This window comes from Phoenix dactylifera, unplaced genomic scaffold (assembly GCF_009389715.1).
Source record: "Phoenix dactylifera cultivar Barhee BC4 unplaced genomic scaffold, palm_55x_up_171113_PBpolish2nd_filt_p 000522F, whole genome shotgun sequence".
NCBI lineage: Eukaryota > Viridiplantae > Streptophyta > Magnoliopsida > Arecales > Arecaceae > Phoenix > Phoenix dactylifera.
The window spans coordinates 235959-261139 of record NW_024067933.1 but is presented as its reverse complement, the minus strand read 5'-3'; the positions used below and the strand labels follow the sequence as shown (position 1 = coordinate 261139).

Below are 25181 nucleotides of genomic sequence, written 5' to 3'. Positions count from 1 at the left end.
TTTCACTTGGAATCTCATGGCATTTAAATTTTGCTTATATTGATTTATCTCAGATATCAGGACATGTAGCAAGGACCCATGATAAGCAGCTACCAACATCATATGAAGCTTGAAACAAAATGAAGAAACTATTCAAGAGTGATAAATCAATCAGCACTACAACAGAAAATTTGGGATAGATCATGGTATCCGTGAAAGTCCAAGAAACACAGCAGCAGATGACATTTGCACATGCAGATCAGCAATATCAATATCATGACCTCCTTCAACCAGGCCCCATCTGTCAACCTGAACAGATAAACAACATGGGAAAAGTGAAAACTGACAAGTGACAAGGAACAAAAATGGATTACACACTCACAAGAAAAAACATGAGAAATCAATATTCAATGCAAACCTGCAAGTCTTCTTCAAGCCTGATCAACTCAATGGCCTCCTCAATCCCCAGCCTTCCGTAAAAAATTCCTAGAGGAATGATCAAAGAATGTGCAGCAGCAGCCATTGCATCAATTGCTGCTAATTCAGAGTCACTTGTTTTCTCCAGAACGTTTTTAATAGCCTTAGTTAGACCATCATCCTGCTTGCCCCCAAAAAAGCTGGAGTATACTACTGGCTTAAACCCAAATTCAGATTGTACCCAATCAAGTATAGGGTCAATTTTCTCTTCTTGTCTTCCTGCAAATTATTTCGCAATAATAGGAGTCAAAAGGTCAGAATTATCATTAGTCTTCACTAATCTCAGTACATTTTATGCTGACCTGTCTAGTTGTCGTCTGAAGCACTGATAAAACAATTATTCAGAACTTTACAGGATTCATTTTTAGTAAATCAATACATCATAAAGAAAAACTCATCCGCATACTATAATTTTCCGAAGAGAAACAGCTGATACTGGTGCAATGCACGTTTAAACAATTAAAGATGCATCTATTCTCAAGTTATATAAATTAGAAATAAGAAAAGTAGTTGTATAACATAGAAATGCCCAGGTGGATGCAGGTTGCACATGGTGACTAGTTTGTGAATTTAGTGGTCTGGATCAGGCCGTGTGCCAATTGAGCGAAGGGTGTGTGGCAGCTGTTATGTAGATTTAGAAGACTGGACTAGAGATGGCAGCAGACACCATTCTAGATAATTTTTTCCCACCTCTACTCCTCCTTCCCCTCCTCTTGTTGCTCTCCACCTCTCCACCTTCTCCACTTTCTCTATAATAATTCTTAGTTTTTCTAAATATTATTAATTTCTTCCTGATTTTCTATTTCAGCTTCTCATAAATTTTATTTAGTTTTAAATATTCTCAAAGACAAGCTACCTACTCATTGGCCTATGAAGCTGCATACTGCCTAGGATCTGTTCAATAACCAAACTGCTTGTAGATTTCAGCAGCCTATTAGAACTTTGGAACTTCATTAAGGAAACTTACACTTAGGGATTACACTCATTTGAAACCTCTTTGAAAACTTGCTCCAGACCTGCTTACTAAGGTCCTTTCCCTTTTCGAAGATTCACGTCCGACACCAATTTTTGATACAGGTAGCCAAGCCTTAGAGATAATAAATATTAACAAGTTGGCTTTATAACGTTGACTTGTTTTTATAGATCATGGACATTTTTCACGTCAACTAATTTTCTTTGTTTTCGTCTACTAGCTTCTTATTTGGTGTATATAGAAAGTACATGCCTATGATATTTTCAGAGGTTAAATAACTTAATAAATGCTTGAAATTTTATAGTATGTTGTCATATAGAATTATATCTTCTACATGTTTTACTTTTCTTAGTGGCTTGAAAGTTTAACATTAATTAAAACAACTTAATTTAAATTAGCATTTTACCTACATAAATCGATAAAGACCAAATAGACTGGGGTTCCCATTACATGACAGTTTAATCCCCTTCATCATTCCCTGCCCCTTTGATTATCGTTTTCCTAGGCGCATTGCATTCATTTTCTTTTGATCAGCTCAATTATGAATAGTATAATTCAAACAGATTTCTTTGTGATTTTCAGTCATTACGAACCATAATACCCATTCTTTCCAAATTTTTATGTTTTATATCTTAAGTATTACTTTGATAACTTAATAGAAAAAGGAGCCAATTTATGGGGTCCACTTAGAAAATATCTACAACGACACGTGTATATCATAAGGAGCCAAGCTGATTTACAAATTTACACCATCAATAAGAATACATTATTGCATATTAAATAAGAAGTTAAATTAAATAAAGATGTGTTTGTGCCCTATATGTCTTTTAATGTAGTATTACATAGTAACTTAAATGTTGATCATGGCATATGAAAACTAAAAAACAAGTTTCACAAAATTAGCATCGTGACTCATGTCGATCAAGTACCAAGTCGGCATCATACCATCTTATACTATACATGGTGCGCACATTGGTGCCGATCAAGTACTAGTGAGAGCAAACGAGGAAGAAAGAGAGAAGGCAGAGACAGAGAAGGGGATGAAGATCCTACAAAAGAAGGGGAGCCATTGATTGAAGGCTGGAGACCATCAATTGTAGCTGGATCTCATAGATTGGGTTTGGAGGTTGTCGATCCGAGGCTGAAGGTCATCGATCAAGGCCGGACATCGTTGATCAGAGCCAAACATTGTCGATCAGGGTCGGACGTCGTCGATCGAGGCAAGAGCCATATACGAGGTCCCCCATGACGTCTCTGGAAGAGAGGAGATTAGATGGATGGTGATGTAGCTGGATCGGGAAGAGAGCGAGAGATCTCAACAATGGCTAGGGTTTGAAAAGGAGATAAGCGAGAGAGAGAGAGAGAGAGAGATCGAAGTATCAAACACAAGAAAGCGGTCAATGTTTTATTTATAAAAGACTCGGTTTGCTGTCAAGATTTTATTTATAAAAGAGCCGGTTTGGCATGGGTGAACCAGCTCAAAACCATCCAAAACAGGACAGAACTAGTCAGTTGGGCTCGATTTTGTCTGGTTCTAACCAATTCCATGGTATTCCATTTCAGGTGGCCAAACCATCCTAGTTTCCAGCTGGTTCGGTTTGGTACACCCCAAACCACCCAATTTAGGATGGTTCGGTAGCCCTTCTAAAAAAATCTTACCATGAATTGCTGTTTAGAACCTATTTGCCATCTCACATGGAAGGATTTTCTCGTATTTTATGCATTATCTTTTATAAGTTGCCAATAGCCAATATCTTAGTTGGTTGGCACCCATCTAAGAGGTCTCAAGTTCAAGCCTGAGTGATGATGAAATTCTTCAAAAAAAAAGAAAAAAATACAGTTGCCCCAACATAGTTAAAAAAATAATGGCAGGTAAAAGAAAGCAAGTAAAATGAAATAAACTTACTGAGAACTCCTCTTGTCAAATCACTATCACCCGGGAAACGGCAAAATACTAAATCTTGATGAAACTTCTTCATTAAATTTTTAATAATTTTCACACGTGTTAATGGAACTCTTTCCAATGCAGTACAAGCAAGCTTCATGAGAGGCATTGTGAAAGGTCGGATTCCATCTGTTTGCTATAAAAATAAATAGTTTATTAAAACTGAATCTATGAATAATAAGGAAGACTAAGAAGAGAAAAAAATGAAAAATATTTGTAGCTGGTTTCAGGAAAACTTAACGTTACAGCGAGTTCAAGAGAGAAAATAATAGAAAACAAGTACAATTTTACAAGATCAGTACATGAAATACTATTTGTAATGTTTCTAAAGTTCTAAACCCTCCAACTAAATAATAAATTTTTACTCATCAAACAGTCACTAAGGTAGGGATTGTTTCAATGGAAATGGCTTCAATTTTGACAACATCAAACAAAGCTTCCAACCAAAAGTGATAATAGATATTCAAATAATGCTCCAAGGATCATAAAACTAAAGCTAACATAGATAAGACCTACAGTTATTTAAGTGAACAATAGCATAGCCTTTCATTCCGTCCCTGATGCTATAATAGTGGACACAACTGTTACCAAAACCCTGCACTCTGCATATAGGAGAATGGTTTATCTAGCATTAGGCCAAATATCTGAAGAGTTTCTCTCTCATTCTAGTTTTTTTCCGTTCTTTTTCTCCTTGTCTTTACAAGCTGAGAATGACATGTATCTTTCAAAGAAGTACTTTTTTCTTAAATAACCCAAAGATTTCTAACCTATTACTTCAGAAATTTGCAAAGCATGTTCAAATAAATCTTTATAAATAAAAAAAAGATTATAAGATCAATTCTATCTCACCTAAACATGCTGCATTTTTTATGGATGAGTGAAGTACATCAGTGATTGTAGAAGTGTTGTGGAGTAAAGCTAGAGCACAACTTGTTAAGCCTTAAAGTCCAGAAAGAACCATAGGCCTAAACAACCATGTTCAGACCCAACCCATGCAAATATTGGACACGTATTTGACCATTCAGTTCTTCACGAAAGAAGACATCTATGGTTTTAATTTTCATCAAAACCAAATCATAAGCCAAAACTAATTGACTCTGGGTAAACCCCCTCAAAAATCTACTCAGTGCCAAAGTTTGGTTTCAGATATTTGGGGAGGTGCATCAATTTAGCTGCAACAGAAACTAATAAGATGATTTGGGAAAACCTGCTTGAGGATTGGCTAATAGTTAATTCAGATGGATCCAAATCTGCAAATTACTTTTAGACAACCTTTGCAGTCCCCTTTTGTCTTACTCTGTACCCATTCATGGAATAATCAAATTAGTCATTGAATTGAAAGGTGTTATAGTTGATATCAGGCCTTTTACCCAACTCAGGGGCATAATCTTAACATTTGGTTGAAGTAGGTCAATATTTTTTATTGGATGGATGGTAAAAAAGTTTAGGCCATCTCGGAACATTGAAGCAATTGTTCTTGAATTTGGAATGCCTGTATTTTTTTAGATGACTTCAGAGGCTCACATTGGCATGAAGGAAACAGAGCATCTGAATTACTTGCAAAGATAATCCCTAGTGGTTGGCCCAAAGACGGATTATTAGAAATATCTTGTAATAGTGCTATTCCCCTTGAACTTAGCAAAATCATTGAAGAGGATAAGCAGGGGTAAATTGCATTTTAGATGTTAGCTTGTTTTGCTTTTCCCTAGTGCAATATAATTTAGCTATTTAGGTTTCAGCAGAAATAAAAATTTAGTTTTGGATCAACTTTGCAGCTAGAAAAAGTCGACCGAAACTCAGCCTAGTTAACTTGATTTAGCAGGTTTTCGAGTCAACCTGAAACATTGCCTAGTTTATGTTAAACTCACCCCTAGGTTTGTTTCTAGATTGAGTGACTGATCAAATAACTTGAAACTTAGATCAAATCAAGTGACTCAGCTAAGTTTAGGACTATAAAAGTATCCACCAATTTTTAAGTTCTACCAACTCAACAAGGATCTCACTTGTTAACCGCAAATAAGTAAGTGGATTTCATATTTAAAGTTAGAGATGGCTTGATGCAGCACAGGATGAAACCAATACGTACTATAACTAGCGGGACCATGCCAAGCTTCGGAGGAACTAGTGGATTCTATATTTGTAGTAGAATAATTCCAGGATGTTTCCTTGTTACTGAGTCCTATTTAAAGCCTATTTAAAGAATAATTCTATATTGGGTTTAATACCTAAATTAGGATTAGCGGTCATGTCCCAAATATATGCATATAATACATTGTATAGGGTAGCCTTTTGAGATATTAATAAAATTTCTTTGAGAGAATTTCCTTCACCAAACAAAAGGTTCTACAATCCAATTTGCGTCTATTTGTATGTTAGTCTTCGAAGTCAAATCCCAACGATCAAATTTCCCTTCATCCTTTCTCGCTGCGTCATGGCTTTATCGCACTGTAAAAGCTCCATCCCAACCCTCCTCTATGTTACATGCCATCCGCCCCCTTGCTGCACACCTCTCTTGCTGCCTATCACTTGAACAGTTAGCCCCACCCAACCATGCAGCCAACCCACCCCAGCACTAACAATCAACCTACCCAATGATCAAGAACTAAAGCCAGAAAGTCATAGGATGCCCTTCACCATAGAATGCCCTTCTCTCTTCTCTCTTTCTCCCCTTGCCTAATTTTTACAAGGCATAGTCACGCTACAGGTAGCCCACCTTGGCAGCTAGACCCTCCTTTGCCCTTGTTTTTGTTCTCCACCTCGCTTCTTTTTGTTATAGCCACAGCCATCATTTGTTTTCCCCTATCCTCCCCTCACTCCATTCTGCCCCACAGACACACAGGCAGACAGAAAACGAACCCCACTACAAATACATCACAAGCAGCAGCACCACTGCCACAACCCAAAGAGTTTTGAAAAGCCCGACTTTGATCTCATCTAACCTGATCCAACCAAAATCATAGTAATGATAGACTTCTTAATTGAACCAAATTTAACCTTCCTCAAATTAAAACCCGACTTTGATCTCATCTAACCTGATCCAACCAAAATCCTGTTTTGGTTGAGAATTTCATTAGTCCAGATTGGAAGATTGCATCCATTGTCAAATTGAGTTGGATAAATCACTGAAACACCCCTAAGTCCCTCCAACATCCCATTTCCCTCCATCTCTCCATCTTAGTTCCCTTTCCTCCAAACCATTGTCCTTTCTAATTGCCCCTCAACCAAGATGTTGAGATGGGCCAAGAGAAGGCAGCAGTCATATACAGTAAGTGGTTCAAGCATTGGGTATGGGTGAGGAGAAAGTACAGCAAGAAGGTGCATCAAAACGAGGGAAAATGGTAGATGGAGTAGAACATGGAGGTGAGTGTATTTCGTGGGCACTAAGATCCAATAATCATTTAATACTCTCTTTTTTCATCCAATAACACAACTACATGTAATATATATATATATATATACATACAATAATATATATATATATATGTATGTATATATACATATATACATACATATATATATATATATATATATGTATACATATATACATATATATATATATACATATATACATATACATATACATATATATATATATACACACATATAGATACACATATACATATATATATATATATATACACACATATATATACACATATACATATATATATATATACACACATATATATACACATATACATATATATATATATATATACACATATATAACATATATACATATCTATATATATACATATATATATATATATACACATATATATATATACACATATATATACATATATATATATACAGATATATATATATATATACATATATATATATATACACATATATATATATACATATATATATATACAGATATATATACACATATATATATATATGTATATATATACAAATGCATAGCCATAAATAATACATGTTTGTACACATAGCATCCTAGAGTTTAAAACTAAGTTTGATTCCACAAGGTGTAGATAGCTATTTTTAGGCCTAGACCTAGAAAAATTTCACCAAGAATTCAAAAAATAAACTAGAAAAAGGAAATTATGTTTCTTCTACAAATATTCCATAGGAACCCCTCAACCCCATAGCCAAGTGGTGCAATCAAATGAACTAGCTATAACAAATCAACTTTGCATCAAAATTCAGCTCAGTATGGGCTTCCTCTAGTAGTAAACATAGCCAAGCCTGAGCCATGACTCTTATTTTCAAATACAAACGACTGGATAATGAGTTGCACTTTGCTTAATCGTATTCAACTTAATTAAATTCAAGATAAACATAACCATGTCAATCTTATATTTATTTATAAAACATATTTTTCTCCTTCAATCATAATCCTTCTTAGAATTATGGAGTGAACTCCTCTAAGTCCTCCCTTGCTCCTCACCAAAGTGGCCTCCCCAACCTTCTCTATTGTCTTTCCTCCCCTCTAAAGTAGTGATCCTCTTTGATTCCACTACCTTTCTCTGTATCTAGATCGCATCCTCCTTAATTTTGCTGCCTTAATTGATCGATCTTGACATCCACCTCCATCATTAGATCCATGTTCACCTCCTCCCTCCCTTGCACCACATAGTGCTCCCTAATTCCAGCTCCAGCTGTTGATCTTAACAACCTGCACCATTGGTAACTCTGCAGTTCACCCTCATTCGCCTCTCCTGTTCAACATTGAAGCCAGCCCCTCCATATGCTTCTTTGTTTATTTCTCCAACTCAACAATCTCTCAACCATCACTCCCACATAGTCACCACTCACCACAATCAAACCATGGTTCTCTAACTCCTATCGCCATCTGATCCAAGCTTAACGAGCCAAGCTTGCGCTGGTTCAAGTGTTAATGAACAAACTTGTGCCTGACATAGTCAGCTTGTGCCAAGCACGGGCTAGCCTTTTTGAAAATCAAACCAAGTTTAAGCTGGCCTTTGCATGTCTAAGCCTGGCTTACGCTCTTATATCTTAGTAAACTACTTCAGTACCTTAAGTAGTAGGAATTATCCCTGGTACATTTTCCTTATAAAGAAAAATAAAAGTTAATTTTATATGTTTTGAGGTTAGAATTTTTAAAAAAATCCACATATGATGGCCCCTGCAAACATTAATTGCTTCCTTTATTTTCCCCTAAAGTATCCATGCAACCTCTATTTCTCCTAAAAAGTGCAGTAAATTTCACTTTTGTTTAAATGTGCAAAGCCTCATAAGCTGTCAACCACCAAAGGTCCATTCATGTGGTTGATTTTCATGATTTAGTTTGGAAACACTACTAAATTAGAGGCCATTATAAGATTATTTTACCTATTAATTTTTTTAAAAAAAAAATCCATAATCCATCACATTCTCAATCCTAATCCTAATCCCAAAATCCAAATATGATTACTTAGAGGAATCAATGGGCTCACCCACGAGCCTATTCAAAATTTTAAATATGTTTTACCTAGACTCAGCCCATCAAGATACCTCCTCATGTCATCAAATTCATGTAGATAGGCTAGGTCTAGCCAAACTCAAAATAGCCATAATGGTAGGGCTGCCACCAAATTCAAAGGTGAAGAGGATAGATCCATGCATACCTACACTCCAAAGCCAAAAGTCAGATCTACTACAAAGTACAAATCCACAATAAAACCAAAAGATCTAGTTGGAAAAATATGTCTTATTTCCAAACCTAAAGTATTCTCATACCATTGTTGGTTGAAGCCAAACCAAATGCCCATATGGTAACCAGGATAGATCCATGCATATCTAAATTCCAAAGCACAAAACCAGATCTACTATAAACATATAACAAAACCAAAAGATCTATTGCAAAAGTATGTCTTATTTCCAAACCTAAATTATTATTATATCACTACTGGTTGAAGTCAAACCAAATGCCCATATTGTAACAAGCATAGATCCATGCATATCTATCAGTGCTTTAAAAAATGCTGTGCATGTGGCTGCACAGGTACCTGCATATGCAGATATGGTCCATTGACTGCACCGAATGCTTATATACAGTTATGATATGCAATCATACTGCACATGGATTAAAAAAGCAGCCCACATAACATTGTACAGTCACATATGTAACTTGCTTAGCATTGTACCACAGCATATATGAGCCCTCTTAGCAATGTCAAGCCACATAAATAACCAATTCTTATGCGCTCATGCAGATGAAGCATATTCAAGCTGAAGAAGGTTTTCTGTGGGTTTTAGGTGGGCCTTATATGGGTATCGATAATGTTAAATGTTGACAATGTAATAGCTAGTGCTATTAGGTACAATAATACTGTCATTATTGTTCTTGTTATTATATTTAATGTATTAGATTTACTTTTAAATAGGTAAAAAATAGTAATCGCATATGCACCTACATATGCAGCCCGCATACCTTATGTGCACTATGCGGTCTCTTGATTGCCTGCATAACGCAACCACCTTTTAAAACATTGAAAGCTATTCTCCAAAGCTGAAAATAAGATCTACTAAAAACTACAAATATATAATAAAACCAAAAGATCTATTGGAAAATGTGTCCTATTTTCAAATTTGAATTATTCTTAGACCATTATTTGTTTACTGTTGAAGACAAACCAAATGCAGTAGAATGGAAACTTCGTATTTTTGTTGCCAACAATAAAGCATCAATGCATGATAAACAACATAAAAAGCAAGATCAGATTATGAAAATTCAAGGATTATACCACCTAAGAAAACTCAAGCCCAAATAACTATCATACATGTCTAACAACCAAGATTCTAAAGCTTCTTGGTGCACCACTTAGCAAAGTCTTCTTCCTATGTGTTTGTCACTCTCTCTTCCTCTAACTTTCTTTTCAAGAAGGGGGCAAACTACAAGGTTATCCAAACCTCAAGCTTCATCATGGTAGATTGAGATATTCCCTCAAAAATTAGGTTTAGCATAAATGTATATAGACACCCCAATTTGATACACTTAACCAAAGTCATAATTTCATAAACTAGTACTGCTCGTTAGTAAGGAGGATCCTTGCCAAGGTATGTTGTACCGGCCCAAACCGAATAGTACGGGCCATACTGTACCAGTTCAGTACCGGTACCCGGTATAGGTGACATACCGACACTCGATACGCCAAAATAATTCTGTATCATACCATACAGACACTGCTAGTACGACATCAATACATAGTCCGGTATCGAGACGGTGAACCTTGATCCTTGCAGGTGCATTGAATCCTACATCTAATAGGTTGGGAAAGTCTTGGGTATATATGTAAAGCCAAAGATCTCGGGTAATATTGTTTTCGGATAGCCTTTGTTTGGATTAGGTCTAGCTTGTTACAAATGGTATCAGAGACGACCCATCCAAGGCATATGTGGCTAGGGGTGCTACATCAAGAGCCCTTTTGGGATGACCACGAACTGGTATTGGACTTTTCCTCTGAAGATGTCAAGGCTTAAAAGAGTGGAGTATATGAGAACTCACATAGGTATGTATTTAGTCTCATATCAAGTGTGCGTTGGGAGGTCTTGAATACTTAAGCAGGTCCAGGAATCTCAATTAATGACCTTCTATCTAGTCTTTTTGGATAAGATCTTAGATCATTATAAATGGTATAAGATCTGACCCAGCCCATAGCTTATGTGACGAGGGGATACCACGACACAGGCCCTTTTGAGGCTAATCATAAGCCATTTGTGGTGTTTGTGATTAGATATTCCCATAGCATCAAAGCTAACATAGGGGGAGTATGTGAGGACTAGCATAGGCATGTGTGTGGAATCCCCCAATAAGAGTGTTTTGGGAAGGTCTTGGGTACTTCAGCAGGGGGGCCCAATTATAACCTTTTTGTTGCCCAAGAAGACAACCCAAGAGGGGGGGGTGAATTGGGTTTTAAGTAATAGTTGCAAATTAAAAACTTAATGAGTAACTAATTAAACTTTATTGCAAGTGGATTAATTAGTTTACTATATGCAGTGGATGAGGGGAATGGGAGAGACAATTAAACAATCACAAACACAAGTGATTTTATAGTGGTTCGGAGCTAACCCTTACTCCTACGTCCACTCCCCAAGCTTTACTTGGGAGTTCACTATAATCCCTCGGATTACAGCCGGTTGTTTTACAAGCTCACAACCCCAACTTGTTGTTTTACGAGATCACAACGAACTCGGTCGGTTTTCACATGCTCACCGACTAGAACCACCCGATTGTTTTTCCGGGATCACAATCGAACCCTTACACCGTTGGTTTTAACCTCGGCTCACCAACTAACCTCTACAACCTTGATTCAATCCCCTGATTGAATCAAGTAACAAGAAAACAATTTGTAAAGAGTATAGGAAAAGCTTCTTAACAAGCATATATGAACAATATAAATAATGTAGAGTTAGAAGCCCTCAAACAGATTTTAGAAGAGGAAGAAGGGGCTTCTCGAACTCTGAGTCTCCTCTTTGAATGCACTTGTGATCTGATGTCAGAGGAGAGCCTTTAATGTGAGGAAGACGTTTGGAGGATGGACTTCAATTCACTTCTTCCTTCTTTTTCTTGTATTAACTCTTGAGAGGCTTTGGTAGGTGGAAATCCCTTTTGCTTTGAATGGAGTCTCTCTTTTTTCCACTATTACTGTTCACTCTGGCTATTTAAGCAATCCCCATCGAAAACTAGCCGTTAGACACACTTTTAGAGCCGTTCTGCACAATCTGCAACTCCTGACAAAGTGTCCGTTGGGATCGGAGTCGACTCGCTCGATCTGAAGTCGACTCGGCTGTTGCTGGAGTCGACTCATGCTTTACTGGAGACGACTCGCCCACTGTTCAAAATTTGAAATAAAATATCGTCCCGTTCTGGAGTCGACTCGGCTAAACCTGGAGTCGACTCGGCAATGTCCGGAAATGACTCTCCCTTCTGGAGACGACTCGTTCTTCAGGAATCCAAAGATCTTTCTTTCGGGTTTACTTCCTCGAGTCGACTCGGATTCTCTTGGAGTCGACTCGGCTCTCAAAGCCAGAAAAACTGGTCTTCTGTCTTTGGAGTTGAACTGCCTCGGAGTCGACTCGCACTTTGCTGGAGTCGACTCGGCTCTCAGACACCGAAAAACTGGTCTTCTGTCTTTGGAGTTGAACTGCCTCGGAGTCGACTCGCACTTTGCTGGAGTCGACTCGGCTCTCAGACACCGAAGAACTGGTCTTCTGTCTTTGGAGTTGAACTGCCTCGGAGTCGACTCGCACTTTGCTGGAGTCGACTCGGCTCTTAGACACCGAAGTTGGCTCTCTGACTTTTAGGCTTGCATTCCTCTGAGAGTCGACTCTTGCTTCTTTAGGAGTCGACTCGCCAACCGTCGGAGTCGACTCGAGTTCTTCTGGAGTCGACTCGGTTCTCAGAGTCCAAAACAACTTCTCTGTCTTTCTGTCTGTTACCCCTTGGAGTCAACTCGGAACTATCGGAGGTCGACTCGGCAAGCATCGGAGTCGACTCGAATTCTTCAGGAGTCGACTCGGTGACAGGGTCTGAGATTCATCTTTCTGTCCTGCTGTCTGTTCTCAGTCGGAGTCGACTCGTAATGTGCCGGAGTCGACTCGAGCCTGTGCCAGAACGTCTGAAACACTTGGAGTCGACTCGAAATCTTCCGAAGTCGACTCGAGTTCCAGACTTTGGTTCAAACTGAGTTCCATGCTTAGCCAAAATGTATTGAACCAAAGCTAGAGACAATTAAGCATAAATTCACAAATATTTGGCTGAAACACCAGATTGAATTCATTAGTATAACATAAGATATACTCAAATGCTTTGAGCTCATCAAAATCAAATAGGGTTATAATCAATCACTCCACAATCTCCCCCTTTTTGATGATGACAAAATATTGAGTATTTGTAAAGTGAATTGCTCAACCAAAAGGAGATTTATAATAAAGTTTTGAAATGAATTCAAGTGTCTAGTCATTTAATTTATCCAAAATTGAAAGGTGTGAAACAGTAAATCCTGAAGTTAAAGCTCCCCCTTTCATTTGGAATTATATAAGCCTTCATGTCATGCAATCAATTGTTTGGCTTATATGTGTTTAATGAATTTGCTTTCTTAAAATTTCAGATTCTCCCCCTCAACATATGCATTCAATTTTGTTTAGATTCTCTGAATTTTCTTTTAATGTCTTGAAGCTTTTGAGCTTAAATTTTTGTTTTAGAGGGAAAATCTGACAATTTGTTCTTGAGTATGATTCAACTAATCTCCGAATATCCCTTGAATAGATTCTGGAGATTACTCCTTTAGGAGCCCCAACAGAGAGATAATGAGCCTCGAGGTATCGAATCCACTAAGAACAAATTACTTTTTGCTTTAAGAATTTTCTTTTTAGTGATTTCCTTTACATTTCAATTCAATATATTTTCTCCCCCTTTTTGTCATCATAGCAAAAAGAAGTGCAGAACATAGAAAAGTATTGCACAGTTTGTAAAAAAGTGTCTACTCATTGTATTGATGCTGAATTGAGTATAATTGTAAAAAAAAATACAAGTATAGAAAACAAATACATCATAAGGTTGAAAACAAAGCTACACTAGGGTTTCTTTGCAGTGGAGGATGAAGCTTCTCCTCTAAGCCTAGTCACTTGCAAGACTAAGCTTATCCCCTCCGAGACGTTCCCTAGTTGCTTGATGATCTCCGAGGTAGCCCTAGACTGTGTCGTGGTAAGCTCGGTCACACTCGCCTGAAGGGTGTCCAACCTGGAGAGCAGTGCATGGGCTAGTCTCTCTGCACCCTGGCTCTGGCTCCCTAGCTCATGTCTGATGCCGTCTCGCATCTTCTTCGTGTCGTCCTTGACGTCACTCATGTTCCAGTATTGAGCTTGGACCAGGCTGCGCACATTGGATATCTCATCCCTCAAGTGCGCAGTCATCTCGGCTACTGCTGCCAGGGTGGGAACTAGCTCGGTGGAGGGAGCACTCGAAGGACCTCGGAGCTCCCTCAGTAAGTCATCTCTCAGATCCCTCACTATCTCCTGCCGCAACTCTCGGAGCTGCTCAGAAGATATACGGATTTCCAGAGGCTGCTGTTGAGAAGGTGGGGCAGTGGAGGTGGAAGGCTCAGTATAGGTAGGAGCAGAGGTGGAAGGATAGGTGGGAGGATCTGTATAGTGGTCCTGGTCATGGTCAGGACTGGGTGAGTGATGAGTGGTAGGGTCAGAAGATGTGGATGATTTCCTAACCCAGACTCCCCCTACCTTGTGGAATCCCATCCTATGAAAGGTCCCCTCACCCATGCGATCTGTAAACCGCAGTGAGCGAGAGGGTTCCCCCTCAGGAATGGGGACCTCTAACTCCCTAAATATAAGGGTGAATAACATGCCATAAGGGAGGCTGAGCCTAGGTTTATCTAGGGGTTCACAAAGGTATTTGTAGATGAGTTTTGAAAAGTTGATGGGAGTGTCTTGGAGGAGGTAGAACATCAAGGCCAGGTCTCTCTCGAAAATGAAGTCAAACCTACCAGTCTTTGGGAAGAGAGTCCTAGAGATGATACTAAGGAGAAGCCGCATTTCAGCCGAAAGCTGATTTGCGAACACCTCCTCTATGGGGGACAAGGGTGGACTCCCTAAGATGGCCGTAAGGGCCTCTGTCCTATCAGAGGGGTGTGTGGGAACAATCCCCTCACTCGAGAGATGGAGGACTCGAGCAATGAAGTCCTCCGAGATGAAAACAGGGACACCCATAACAGTTCCCTGGATACCCCCGCTAACCCGTGCGACTGTACCATAGAACTCCCTAACTAGCCCTGGATAGGTAGGGAGGTCAAGAGTGCAGAAAAACTCTAAACCCTGGGCTCTAAGGTGATGCCCTAGGTTGAACCCTTCCCGGGAGAGGAAGTCAAAGTTGACTTGCCTCCCGGTAGAGACAACCTTCCCGGCGCATGAGCGCGAGGGAACCGGCCTAGGCGGGAAAGGAACCGGAGGTGTTGGCCTCGCCGGTTCGTTCCGAGCCTTGGACCGTCGCTCGGCCCCGCTTGCGGAGACGGGTCTCTTTCGGCTCGGTACAATGACCTTCCTAGGCATTTTGACCTAAGGACGGGGAAGGACACGGAAACTAGGAGGAAAAACTCGACGGAGAAGACCTAGACTGGGTCGGAGACGAGTTCGGAGACGGCTCTAGGGTTTTGGAACAGTGTCGGCTGTGAATAGAAGTGAGGAATAAACGTTTCGATTAGGGTTAAAAATCGGATTCCCGACCTCGAGTCGACTCCGGTAAGTCCCGAGTCGACTCCCAAATATGCGCGAGTCGACTCCCCCATGAGCCGACTCCCAAATATGCGCGAGTCGACTCCCCCATGAGCCGACTCTAAGATATGTCCGAGTCGACTCGAACTCTGGCACACAACCAAAAATTTTGTTATTCTCGTGCCAAAAGAGAGAGTTATGAGCTTATCTAGGATTTAAGACCTGATTTGATGATCATAGATAAGAAATCCTATGTCCAACATAAACTAATCCTCAAAATCTATGAACTAGAGGAGAGTATCACTAGAATGGATCAAACACTCCTAACCCTCTTCTAAGTATGCAAAATCGATCTTCACTCAAAGGTTTTGTGAAGATATCAGCAAGTTGATCATCAGTACAAACAAATTGAAGTGTCACATCACCATTCAGTACATGATCTCTTATGAAGTGATGTCTTATCTCAATGTGTTTAGTTCTTGAGTGCTGAATTGGATTTTTAGTTAGATTAATGGCACTTGTATTATCACAGTTAATGGGAATTTTATCTTGTTTAATGCCATAATCTTCAAGTTGTTGTTTAATCCACAAGATTTGAGCACAACAACTCCCTGCAGCAACATATTCGGCTTCAGCCGTAGATAGTGCAACTGAGTTTTGTTTCTTGCTAAACCAAGAGATTAAGTTTTCTCCTAAGAATTGACATGACCCGCTGGTGCTTTTTCTATCAAGTTTGCAACCAGCGAAGTCTGAATCAGTGTACCCTATTAAGTTTATGCTCGAATCTTTAGAGTACCATAAGCCTATGGTTTTTGTTCCTATTAGGTATTTAAAGATTCTCTTAACAGCAATTAAGTGTGATTCCTTAGGATTAGATTGATATCTAGCACACATGCATACACTAAACATGATATCAGGTCTACTTGCAGTGAGATATAATAAAGATCCTATCATACCTCTATACATCTTTTGATCTACTGATTTACCTGATTCATCTTGGTCTAGTTTGCATGATGAACTCATGGGTGTGCTGATTGACTTGTTTCCTTCCATATCAAACTTCTTAAGCATCTCCTTGATGTATTTAGCTTGATTGACGAAGATCCCTTCTTCAGATTGTTTGATTTGGAGCCCGAGGAAATAGTTCAGCTCTCCCATCATGCTCATTTCAAATTCACTCTGCATTAGGTCAGCAAATTCTTCGCAGAGGCGATTGTTAGTAGCACCGAAAATAATATCATCTACATAAATCTGAACTATTAACATATCTTTGTTTTTCTTCTTTAAAAACAATGTTGTATCAACGTTCCCTCTAGAGAATTCATGGTCTAACAGAAATTTGCTAAGTCTTTCATACCATGCTCTAGGAGCTTGTTTCAAACCATAAAGTGCTTTGTTTAATTTATACACATGATTGGGGTATTGATGATTTTCAAAACCAGGAGGTTGTTCTACATACACCTCCTCATTAATATACCCATTCAAAAAGGCACTTTTTACATCCATTTGAAATAATTTGAAATCTTTAGAGCATGCAAATGCTAGTAACAATCTAATTGCTTCAAGTCTAGCTACAGGAGCAAAAGTTTCATCAAAGTCTATACCTTCTTCTTGATTATAGCCCTTTGCTACTAGTCTAGCCTTGTTCCTAATCACGATTCCATTTTCATCAAGTTTATTTTTATATATCCATTTAGTTCCTATTATTGAGTATTCAGTGGGTCGTTCAACTAGGTTCCATACCTTGTTTCTAGTGAATTGGTTTAGCTCTTCTTGCATTGCATTTATCCAATTTACATCATTTTCAGCTTCTTCTATGTTTTTAGATTCAAAGTGTGAGACAAATGCTAGATGATTATTTAAGTTCCTAAGAGATGCTCTAGTTCTAACAGGTTGAGATGGATCATCTATTAATTCCTTAGGATGCCCATGAGCATACCTCCAAGCCTTAGTCAGCCCATGATCCACAATTACCTCTTGGCTTGTTGATGCATCTCCAATTAGCTTTGGTTCATCTTCTTGTAATGTCATCTCATCAATCTTTTCTTCAAGAATTTCTGCATCATCATCAAGAGCTACTTTCTTGCTAGAAGAGATATCATTAGTATCATCAAAAACAACATGTATAGACTCTTCAATAACAAGGTTTCTTTTGTTAAATACTCTATAAGCTTTACTTGATGTAGAATATCCCAAAAAGATACCTTCATCAGATTTAGAATCAAATTTACCTAAGTTATCCTTGCCATTATTATGAATGAAACACCTACATCCAAACACATGAAAATAGTTTACTTTGGGCTTTCTATTTCTCCAAAGTTCATAAGGTGTTTTCTTTATAATGGGTCTCAATAAAACTCTATTTAGTATATGACATGATGTATTAATGGCTTCTCCCCAAAAGTACTTAGGGAGGTTACTTTCACACAACATGGTTCTAGCCATTTCCTCTAGGGTTCTATTCTTTCTTTCTACAACTCCATTTTGTTGTGGTGTCCTAGGTGCAGAGAAATTATGAGTTATCCCCTTTTTACTACAGAATTCACCAAATAGATGATTTTCAAATTCCGTTCCATGATCACTTCTAATAGCTATGACTGAAGCATTTCTTACATTAGTTACTTCCTTATGAAATTTCTTATATACAGAAAATGCTTCATCTTTATGAGCTAAGAACATGACCCAAGTATATCTAGAAAAATCATCTACAATAACAAGACCATATTTGTTTCCACCAAGACTTGTGGTTCTAGTTGGTCCCAATAGATCCATGTGTAGTAGTTCAAGAGGTCTAGAGGTAGAGACACAATTTATGGATTTAAAAGAGCTCCTCGATTGTTTGCCATATTGACATGCTTCACAAATTTTATTTTTCTCAAATTTTAGTTTTGGCAAACCTATTACAGAATCTCTTTTAACTAACTTAGATATTGTATCCATACTTGCATGACCTAATTTACGGTGCCATAACTAACTTGCATCATCAACCTTAGTATCACTAGCTACTAAGCAAGGACTGTTTTTAGCAAGATCTTCAAGATCTACTACATAGACATTTCCACGTCTTATTCCTTTGAATACTAAGCTATTGTCAATTGAGTTGGTTATGATGCATAGGGATGGTTTAAACAGAACATCAAAGTCCTTATCACATAATTGACTTATGCTAAGTAAGTTATGTTTAAGACCATCTACCAATCGTACATTATCAACAAAGGTTGAGGAGGTGATTTGTATTTTACCTATACCAATGATGTGACCTTGATTATTGTCTCCAAATGTCACTGCACCTCCCTTTTTAGGCTCTAGGGTGAAGAATTGCTCCTTGTCACCCGTCATGTGTCTTGAGCAGCCACTATCCAAGTAGCAACAGTTTTTGTCGACTTTGGCTGCAAGACACTCCTACAAAAGGGAATCATATAATTTTAGGTACCCAAATTTTCTTGGGTCCTTCAAGATTAGTAAAGTTGGTTTCTTTTGGAAACCAAACCTTTTTATTTTTTCTTTTAGCTCCTATCTTCCTATGGTCACACACATTAGCTTTATGTCCTACCTTTCCACAGCAAAAACAGGTTATATTCTTAATTTTACTTTCCCCTGCTTTCACAAAAAAGTTACTAAGGAGCTTTTGCTTATTCTTAGGTTTGTATCCTAAACTAGCTCTATTAAACACAGCTCGTTGATTGTTAAGTATCATTTCCAATTTTTCAGAACCATATGTAAACTTTTCAACAATAAGTTTGTATTTTTCAAGCTCTTGTGTTAGCTTTTGTTTTTCTGTTATTAGTATGTTTATGTCTTTTGTGAGATTATCTTTTAAAGTTTGTTTACCGTTTTTAAGTTCTGAAATTTCCTTGGTTAGTTTTTCGTTATCTTTAATTAAGGTATTAGTTTTTTGAATTAATTTTTGGTTGCTTGTTTTAAGTTCTAAATTTTCTTTAATGATAAAATCCTTGTCCTTAATTAATTTATCATACTTATGGAAGTGAGATTGATTAGTTAGTTTTAGTTCTTTATTCTTAAGATTTATTGTCTTATATTCATCCATTAGTTCATTAAACGCATCATACAATTCATCAAAGGTAAAATCTAAATGCGTTTCAGATGTTACCTCATTTTCATTCGCTATGAAGCAGAAGTTGGCCTTTTCCTCTTGTTCCTCATCTGATGATGATGATGATGAATCGGAGTCCGACAGAGTGGAGACGAGGACTTTCTTTTTCTTATATTTGCTGCCCTTCTTCAGCAAGGGACAGTCAACTCTGAAATGTCCCGTCTTCTTGCATTCATAGCATCCGATTCCTTCATTTTCTCGTTCCTTACCTTTATCCTTGTTGTAGGAACTTGAGGGACCTCTCCTTTGATGAAAGGACTTCTTCCGGTTGATGAACTTTCTGAACTTTCGCACGAGAAGAGCCTCATCATCATCTCCCTCATTATCTTCTTCTTCGCTGCTGCTACTGCAAGATAAATCCTTGTTAGAGGAAGTAGATTTGAGGGCTATTACCTTTTTCTTATGAGAGGATTCTTCTTCGCTGTGTTGTTTCATTGTAAGCTCGTGCGTCATTAGGGATCCAAGAAGCTCCTCAAGTGGAAGCTTGTTCAAGTCCTTGGCTTCTTGGATTGTCGTTACCTTGGCCTCCCATGACCTTGGTAAACATCGAAGAATTTTCCTGACAAGGTCACTGTTAGTATAATTTTTGCCAAGGCTTTTTAGGTCATTGACAATATCAGTAAATCTAGTAAACATGCAAGTGATAGTTTCATTGGATTCCATCTTAAATAGTTCATATTTATGAACTAGTATATTTATTTTAGATTCTTTTACTTGATTCGTGCCCTCGTGGGTCACTTCAAGTCTATCCCATATCTCTTTTGCAGAATTGCAAGTAGAGACTCTATTGAATTCATTACGGTCTAAAGCACAATAAAGCACATTCATTGCTTTGGCATTTAGTTGTGCCTTCCTAATATCATTGTCATCCCAATCTTTTTCAAGTTTGGGTATAGTAACACCCTCTACAAAAATTGATGGAATGTATGGTCCATTAAGTATGGTGGTCCAAATCTCATAGTCTTGAGCTTGGATAAATATCCTCATCCTAGCCTTCCAATAGGAGTAGTCGGTTCCATTGAAGAATTCGTGCCCTCGTGGGTCACTTCAAGTCTATCCCATATCTCTTTTGCAGAATTGCAAGTAGAGACTCTATTGAATTCATTACGGTCTAAAGCACAATAAAGCACATTCATTGCTTTGGCATTTAGTTGTGCCTTCCTAATATCATTGTCATCCCAATCTTTTTCAAGTTTGGGTATAGTAACACCCTCTACAAAAATTGATGGAATGTATGGTCCATTAAGTATGGTGGTCCAAATCTCATAGTCTTGAGCTTGGATAAATATCCTCATCCTAGCCTTCCAATAGGAGTAGTCGGTTCCATTGAAGAATGGAGGTCTATGGGTGGACTGCCCCTCAATATGAGAAGATCCAAATGGGGTTGTCATTTTGATCTTTTACTCTTTTGGTAGAAGAGTTCCGGCTCTGATACCACTTGTTGCCCAAGAAGACAACCCAAGAGGGGGGGTCAATTGGGTTTTAAGTAATAGTTGCAAATTAAAAACTTAATGAGTAACTAATTAAACTTTATTGCAAGTGGATTAATTAGTTTACTATATGCAGTGGATGAGGGGAATGGGAGAGACAATTAAACAATCACAAACACAAGTGATTTTATAGTGGTTCGGAGCTAACCCTTGCTCCTACGTCCACTCCCCAAGCTTCACTTGGGAGTTCACTATAATCCCTCGGATTACAGCCGGTTGTTTTACAAGCTCACAACCCAACTTGTTTTACGAGATTACAACGAACTCGGTCGGTTTTCACAGGCTCACCGACTAGAACCACCCGATTGTTTTCCCGGGATCACAATCGAACCCTTACACCGTTGGTTTTAACCTCGGCTCACCAACTAACCTCTACAACCTTGATTCAATCCCCTGATTGAATCAAGTAACAAGAAAACAGTTTGTAAAGAGTACAGGAAAAGCTTCTTAACAAGCACATATGAACAATATAAATAATGTAGAGTTAGAAGCCCTCAAACAGATTTTGGAAGAGGAAGAAGGGGCTTCTCGAACTCTGTATCTCCTCTTTGAATGCACTTGTGATCTGATGTCAGAGGAGAGCCTTTAATGTGAGGAAGACGTTTGGAGGATGGACTTCAATTCACTTCTTCCTTCTTTTTCTTGTATTAACTCTTGAGAGGCTTTGGTAGGTGGAAATCCCTTTTGCTTTGAATGGAGTCTCTCTTTTTTCCACTATTACTGTTCACTCTGGCTATTTAAGCAATCCCCATCGAAAACTAGCCGTTAGACACACTTTTAGAGCCGTTCTGCACAATCTGCAACTCCTGACAAAGTGTCCGTCGGGATCGGAGTCGACTCGCTCGATCTGGAGTCGACTCGGCTGTTGCTGGAGTCGACTCATGCTTTACTAGAGACGACTCGCCCACTGTTCAAAATTTGAAATAAAGTGCCGTCCCGTTCTGGAGTCGACTCGCCAATGTCCGGAGATGACTCTCCCTTCTGGAGACGACTCGTTCTTCAGGAATCCAAAGATCTTTCTTTCGGGTTTACTTCCTCGAGTCGACTCGGATTCTCTTGGAGTCGACTCGGCTCTCAGAGCCAGAAAAACTGGTCTTCTGTCTTTGGAGTTGAACTGCCTCGGAGTCGACTCGCACTTTGCTGGAGTCGACTCGGCTCTCAGACACCGAAAAACTGGTTTTCTGTCTTTGGAGTTGAACTGCCTCGGAGTCGACTCGCACTTTGCTGGAGTCGACTCGGCTCTCAGACACCGAAGAACTGGTCTTCTGTCTTTGGAGTTGAACTGCCTCAGAGTCGACTCGGACTTTGCTGGAGTCGACTCAGCTCTCAGACACCGAAGTTGGCTCTCTGACTTTTAGGCTTGCATTCCTCTGAGAGTCGACTCTTGCTTCTTTAGGAGTCGACTCGCCAACCGTCGGAGTCGACTCGAGTTCTTCTGGAGTCGACTCGGTTCTCAGAGTCCAAAACAACTTCTCTGTCTTTCGGTCTGTTACCCCTTGGAGTCGACTCGGAACTATCGGGGGTCGACTCGGCAAGCATCGGAGTCGACTCGAATTCTTCAGGAGTCGACTCGGTGACAGGGTCTGAGATTCATCTTTCTGTCCTGCTGTCTGTTCTCAGTCGGAGTCGACTCGTAATGTGCCGGAGTCGACTCGAGCCTGTGCCAGAACGTCTGAAACACTTGGAGTCGACTCGAAATCTTCCGGAGTCGACTTGAGTTCCAGACTTTGGTTCAAACTGAGTTCCATGCTTAGCCAAAATGTATTGAACCAAAGCTAGAGACAATTAAGCATAAATTCACAAATATTTGGCTGAAACACTAGATTGAATTCATTAGTATAACATAAGATATACTCAAATGCTTTGAGCTCATCAAAATCAAATAGGGTTATAATCAATCACTCCACACTTTTGGCTACCCCTTTTTGGGTAAGATCCTAATCATTATGTTATAGGAACGTGATATATCTTATTGGAAAATTCCTAGAGAAGAGAGTTTAGTATCAAGTACTTTTGTGCACAATGATCTCATATCATCTAGTCCCTCCACCTACCAATACCCAATGGTAGTCGTCTGAAAGAAGTTAAACACACTGTTGAACTAATTAGACATCATGAAGTTATTACAGTACAAGGATCTCTCAAGCTGGTTTCTCTGCCATTTAGGGTGGCTCTTCATGCAATCAAGCTTCAAAAAATATTGCTTGTTTTGTCTTTCATTCGAAGTGCAATAAGCACCTTTTATTTTTGAAAGAATGGTGTCAGAAACCTCTAAGTTGTTGCAGTGTGCTACTACTAATAATTAGCCACCCTAGCCCCTTTATTTAAAACTACTGATTCTCACAACATGCATGAGGTTTTTGCACCAAAAATTATTGACCACTATAAGATTTTGATGCATTGTTACTTGTTCAAAATATTAATTCATTATCGTTGAATGCATGATATAATGGTTACACCCTCTGTCAAATGACCACATGTAAATTATTTTCTATAACAATCAAACATTACCAACAACTTGTCCCATCTAGGCATCTTTGTCTTAAGGATCAGAATATAACCAAACAAAGTTTAAACATGATGAGGAAGCCCTACCTGCTAATGATCCTAACAACGCATTTGCCCACTCACTCAGGCATCCTGAAAGGCCATTTACCATCAAAGTCATGTATATGACTATAATTTGGCCAAGCAAGAAGTAAGCAAAACCATATTTTGATTAATGGAAGATGCATCATAAAACTATCTCTGATTACCATTCCAATTAGAATTCTTCTAAAATACAATCTGCAAGGATAATGAGCTAATGGAATGGTTTAAATGTCAAACAAATTAGAATATTAGAATTGATCCACAAACATCAGACCTCAAAATTAGTGCCACCTCCCCCCATTTAATACAAATATCGAGGTACCAATAAAATTAGTCATCATTCTTCTCTGAGTAAAAATAAATAAATTAATTAAATTAACTTATAACCAAAATTGACCAAAAAGAAGGCATTTTGAACAATCTTACGAGGTCCAATGAACAAAAGAAAAACGGAAACGTAGAATTCAGAAAAGCAAGGCAAAAGAACAAAGGAGCAGAGACGACGCGAACCTGGTACTCCCACTCCGCGGCGATGGCCTTGGCGAGGGCGAGGTTCTGGAACTTGAGGGGCCTCTTGGAAGGGCTCTTGAGGGTCCTGTAGTCGAGCATCACCGTCCAACCATTGCCGTCATCGGCCAGCCGGGTGGTCACCTCCTTGTAGAAGCGCTTCCCCACGATGGATCCCGTCACGAAGGACATGGGCATCGTCACCGAGGTCGCGTCCCGGGTGGCTGCCTCCGAGCTGGGCTTCTTCAAGTATATGGTGTCTTCCTTCTTCTTCTTCTCTTCCTCCGCCGGCGAGGCGAAGGAGGGGCGTTCCAGGTCGGGATTCGGTGCGGCAACGGCGGCGAGGCGGCGGCGGGCGGCGGAGGGAAGACGGTAGGAGGAGATAGACGGTCGGCAGGAGAGAAGAGAGTGGAGGGATGTGAGGATTCGATTGGCGGAAGAAGCCATTTCGATCGGTCGCTCTCGGGATTGCCGCGGCTGCTCTCCGATTAGACGTTCGAGAAAGCTGGGGTTTAGGCAGGAGGAGGGAGGGAGAGCAGCTGGGGCCAAGACGCCGGTTTGGTTAGGGTTTCGCTCTGGCCCGATCAAGATCGGAAGAGAGCTCTTTTTTTTTTTTTTTTTTTTTTTTTCAACGCAGCCCACATATGTCGGGCACGAGAGCAGCCAGCAAAACCAAAGTAAAACATAACACCAAGCGTGAGGCACCGCCACGTGGTCGGCCCACATGAAGCATCTAGTGTAATAAGTTGCGAATAAAGCCACTTAGTCAGTCGCGTTGTTCGCCTCTCTATAGACATGTATAGCTTCTAAAGGTTCACACTTAGCTAAGAGCCTGTGAATGTCCCGTAGTGGCGGTCTGAAGCCGGCGTCACGACTCCGGCTTCGGATCCACTTGACCACCATGGA

General features: G+C 39.3%; 1 protein-coding gene across 1 annotated transcript; it reads right to left on the bottom strand.

Annotated features, from left to right (window-relative positions):
• Window positions 1-24905, bottom strand: LOC103721791 (ATP synthase mitochondrial F1 complex assembly factor 2). Its single transcript, XM_008812129.4, has 4 exons — window positions 24279-24905; window positions 3336-3510; window positions 398-675; window positions 1-288 (listed from the first exon to the last, which is right to left on the bottom strand). The coding sequence occupies exons 1-4, from the start codon at window positions 24720-24722 to the stop codon at window positions 181-183; spliced, it is 1005 nt and encodes a 334-aa protein (XP_008810351.2). The 5' UTR covers window positions 24723-24905; the 3' UTR covers window positions 1-180.
• Window positions 24906-25181: the final 276 nt, after the last annotated feature.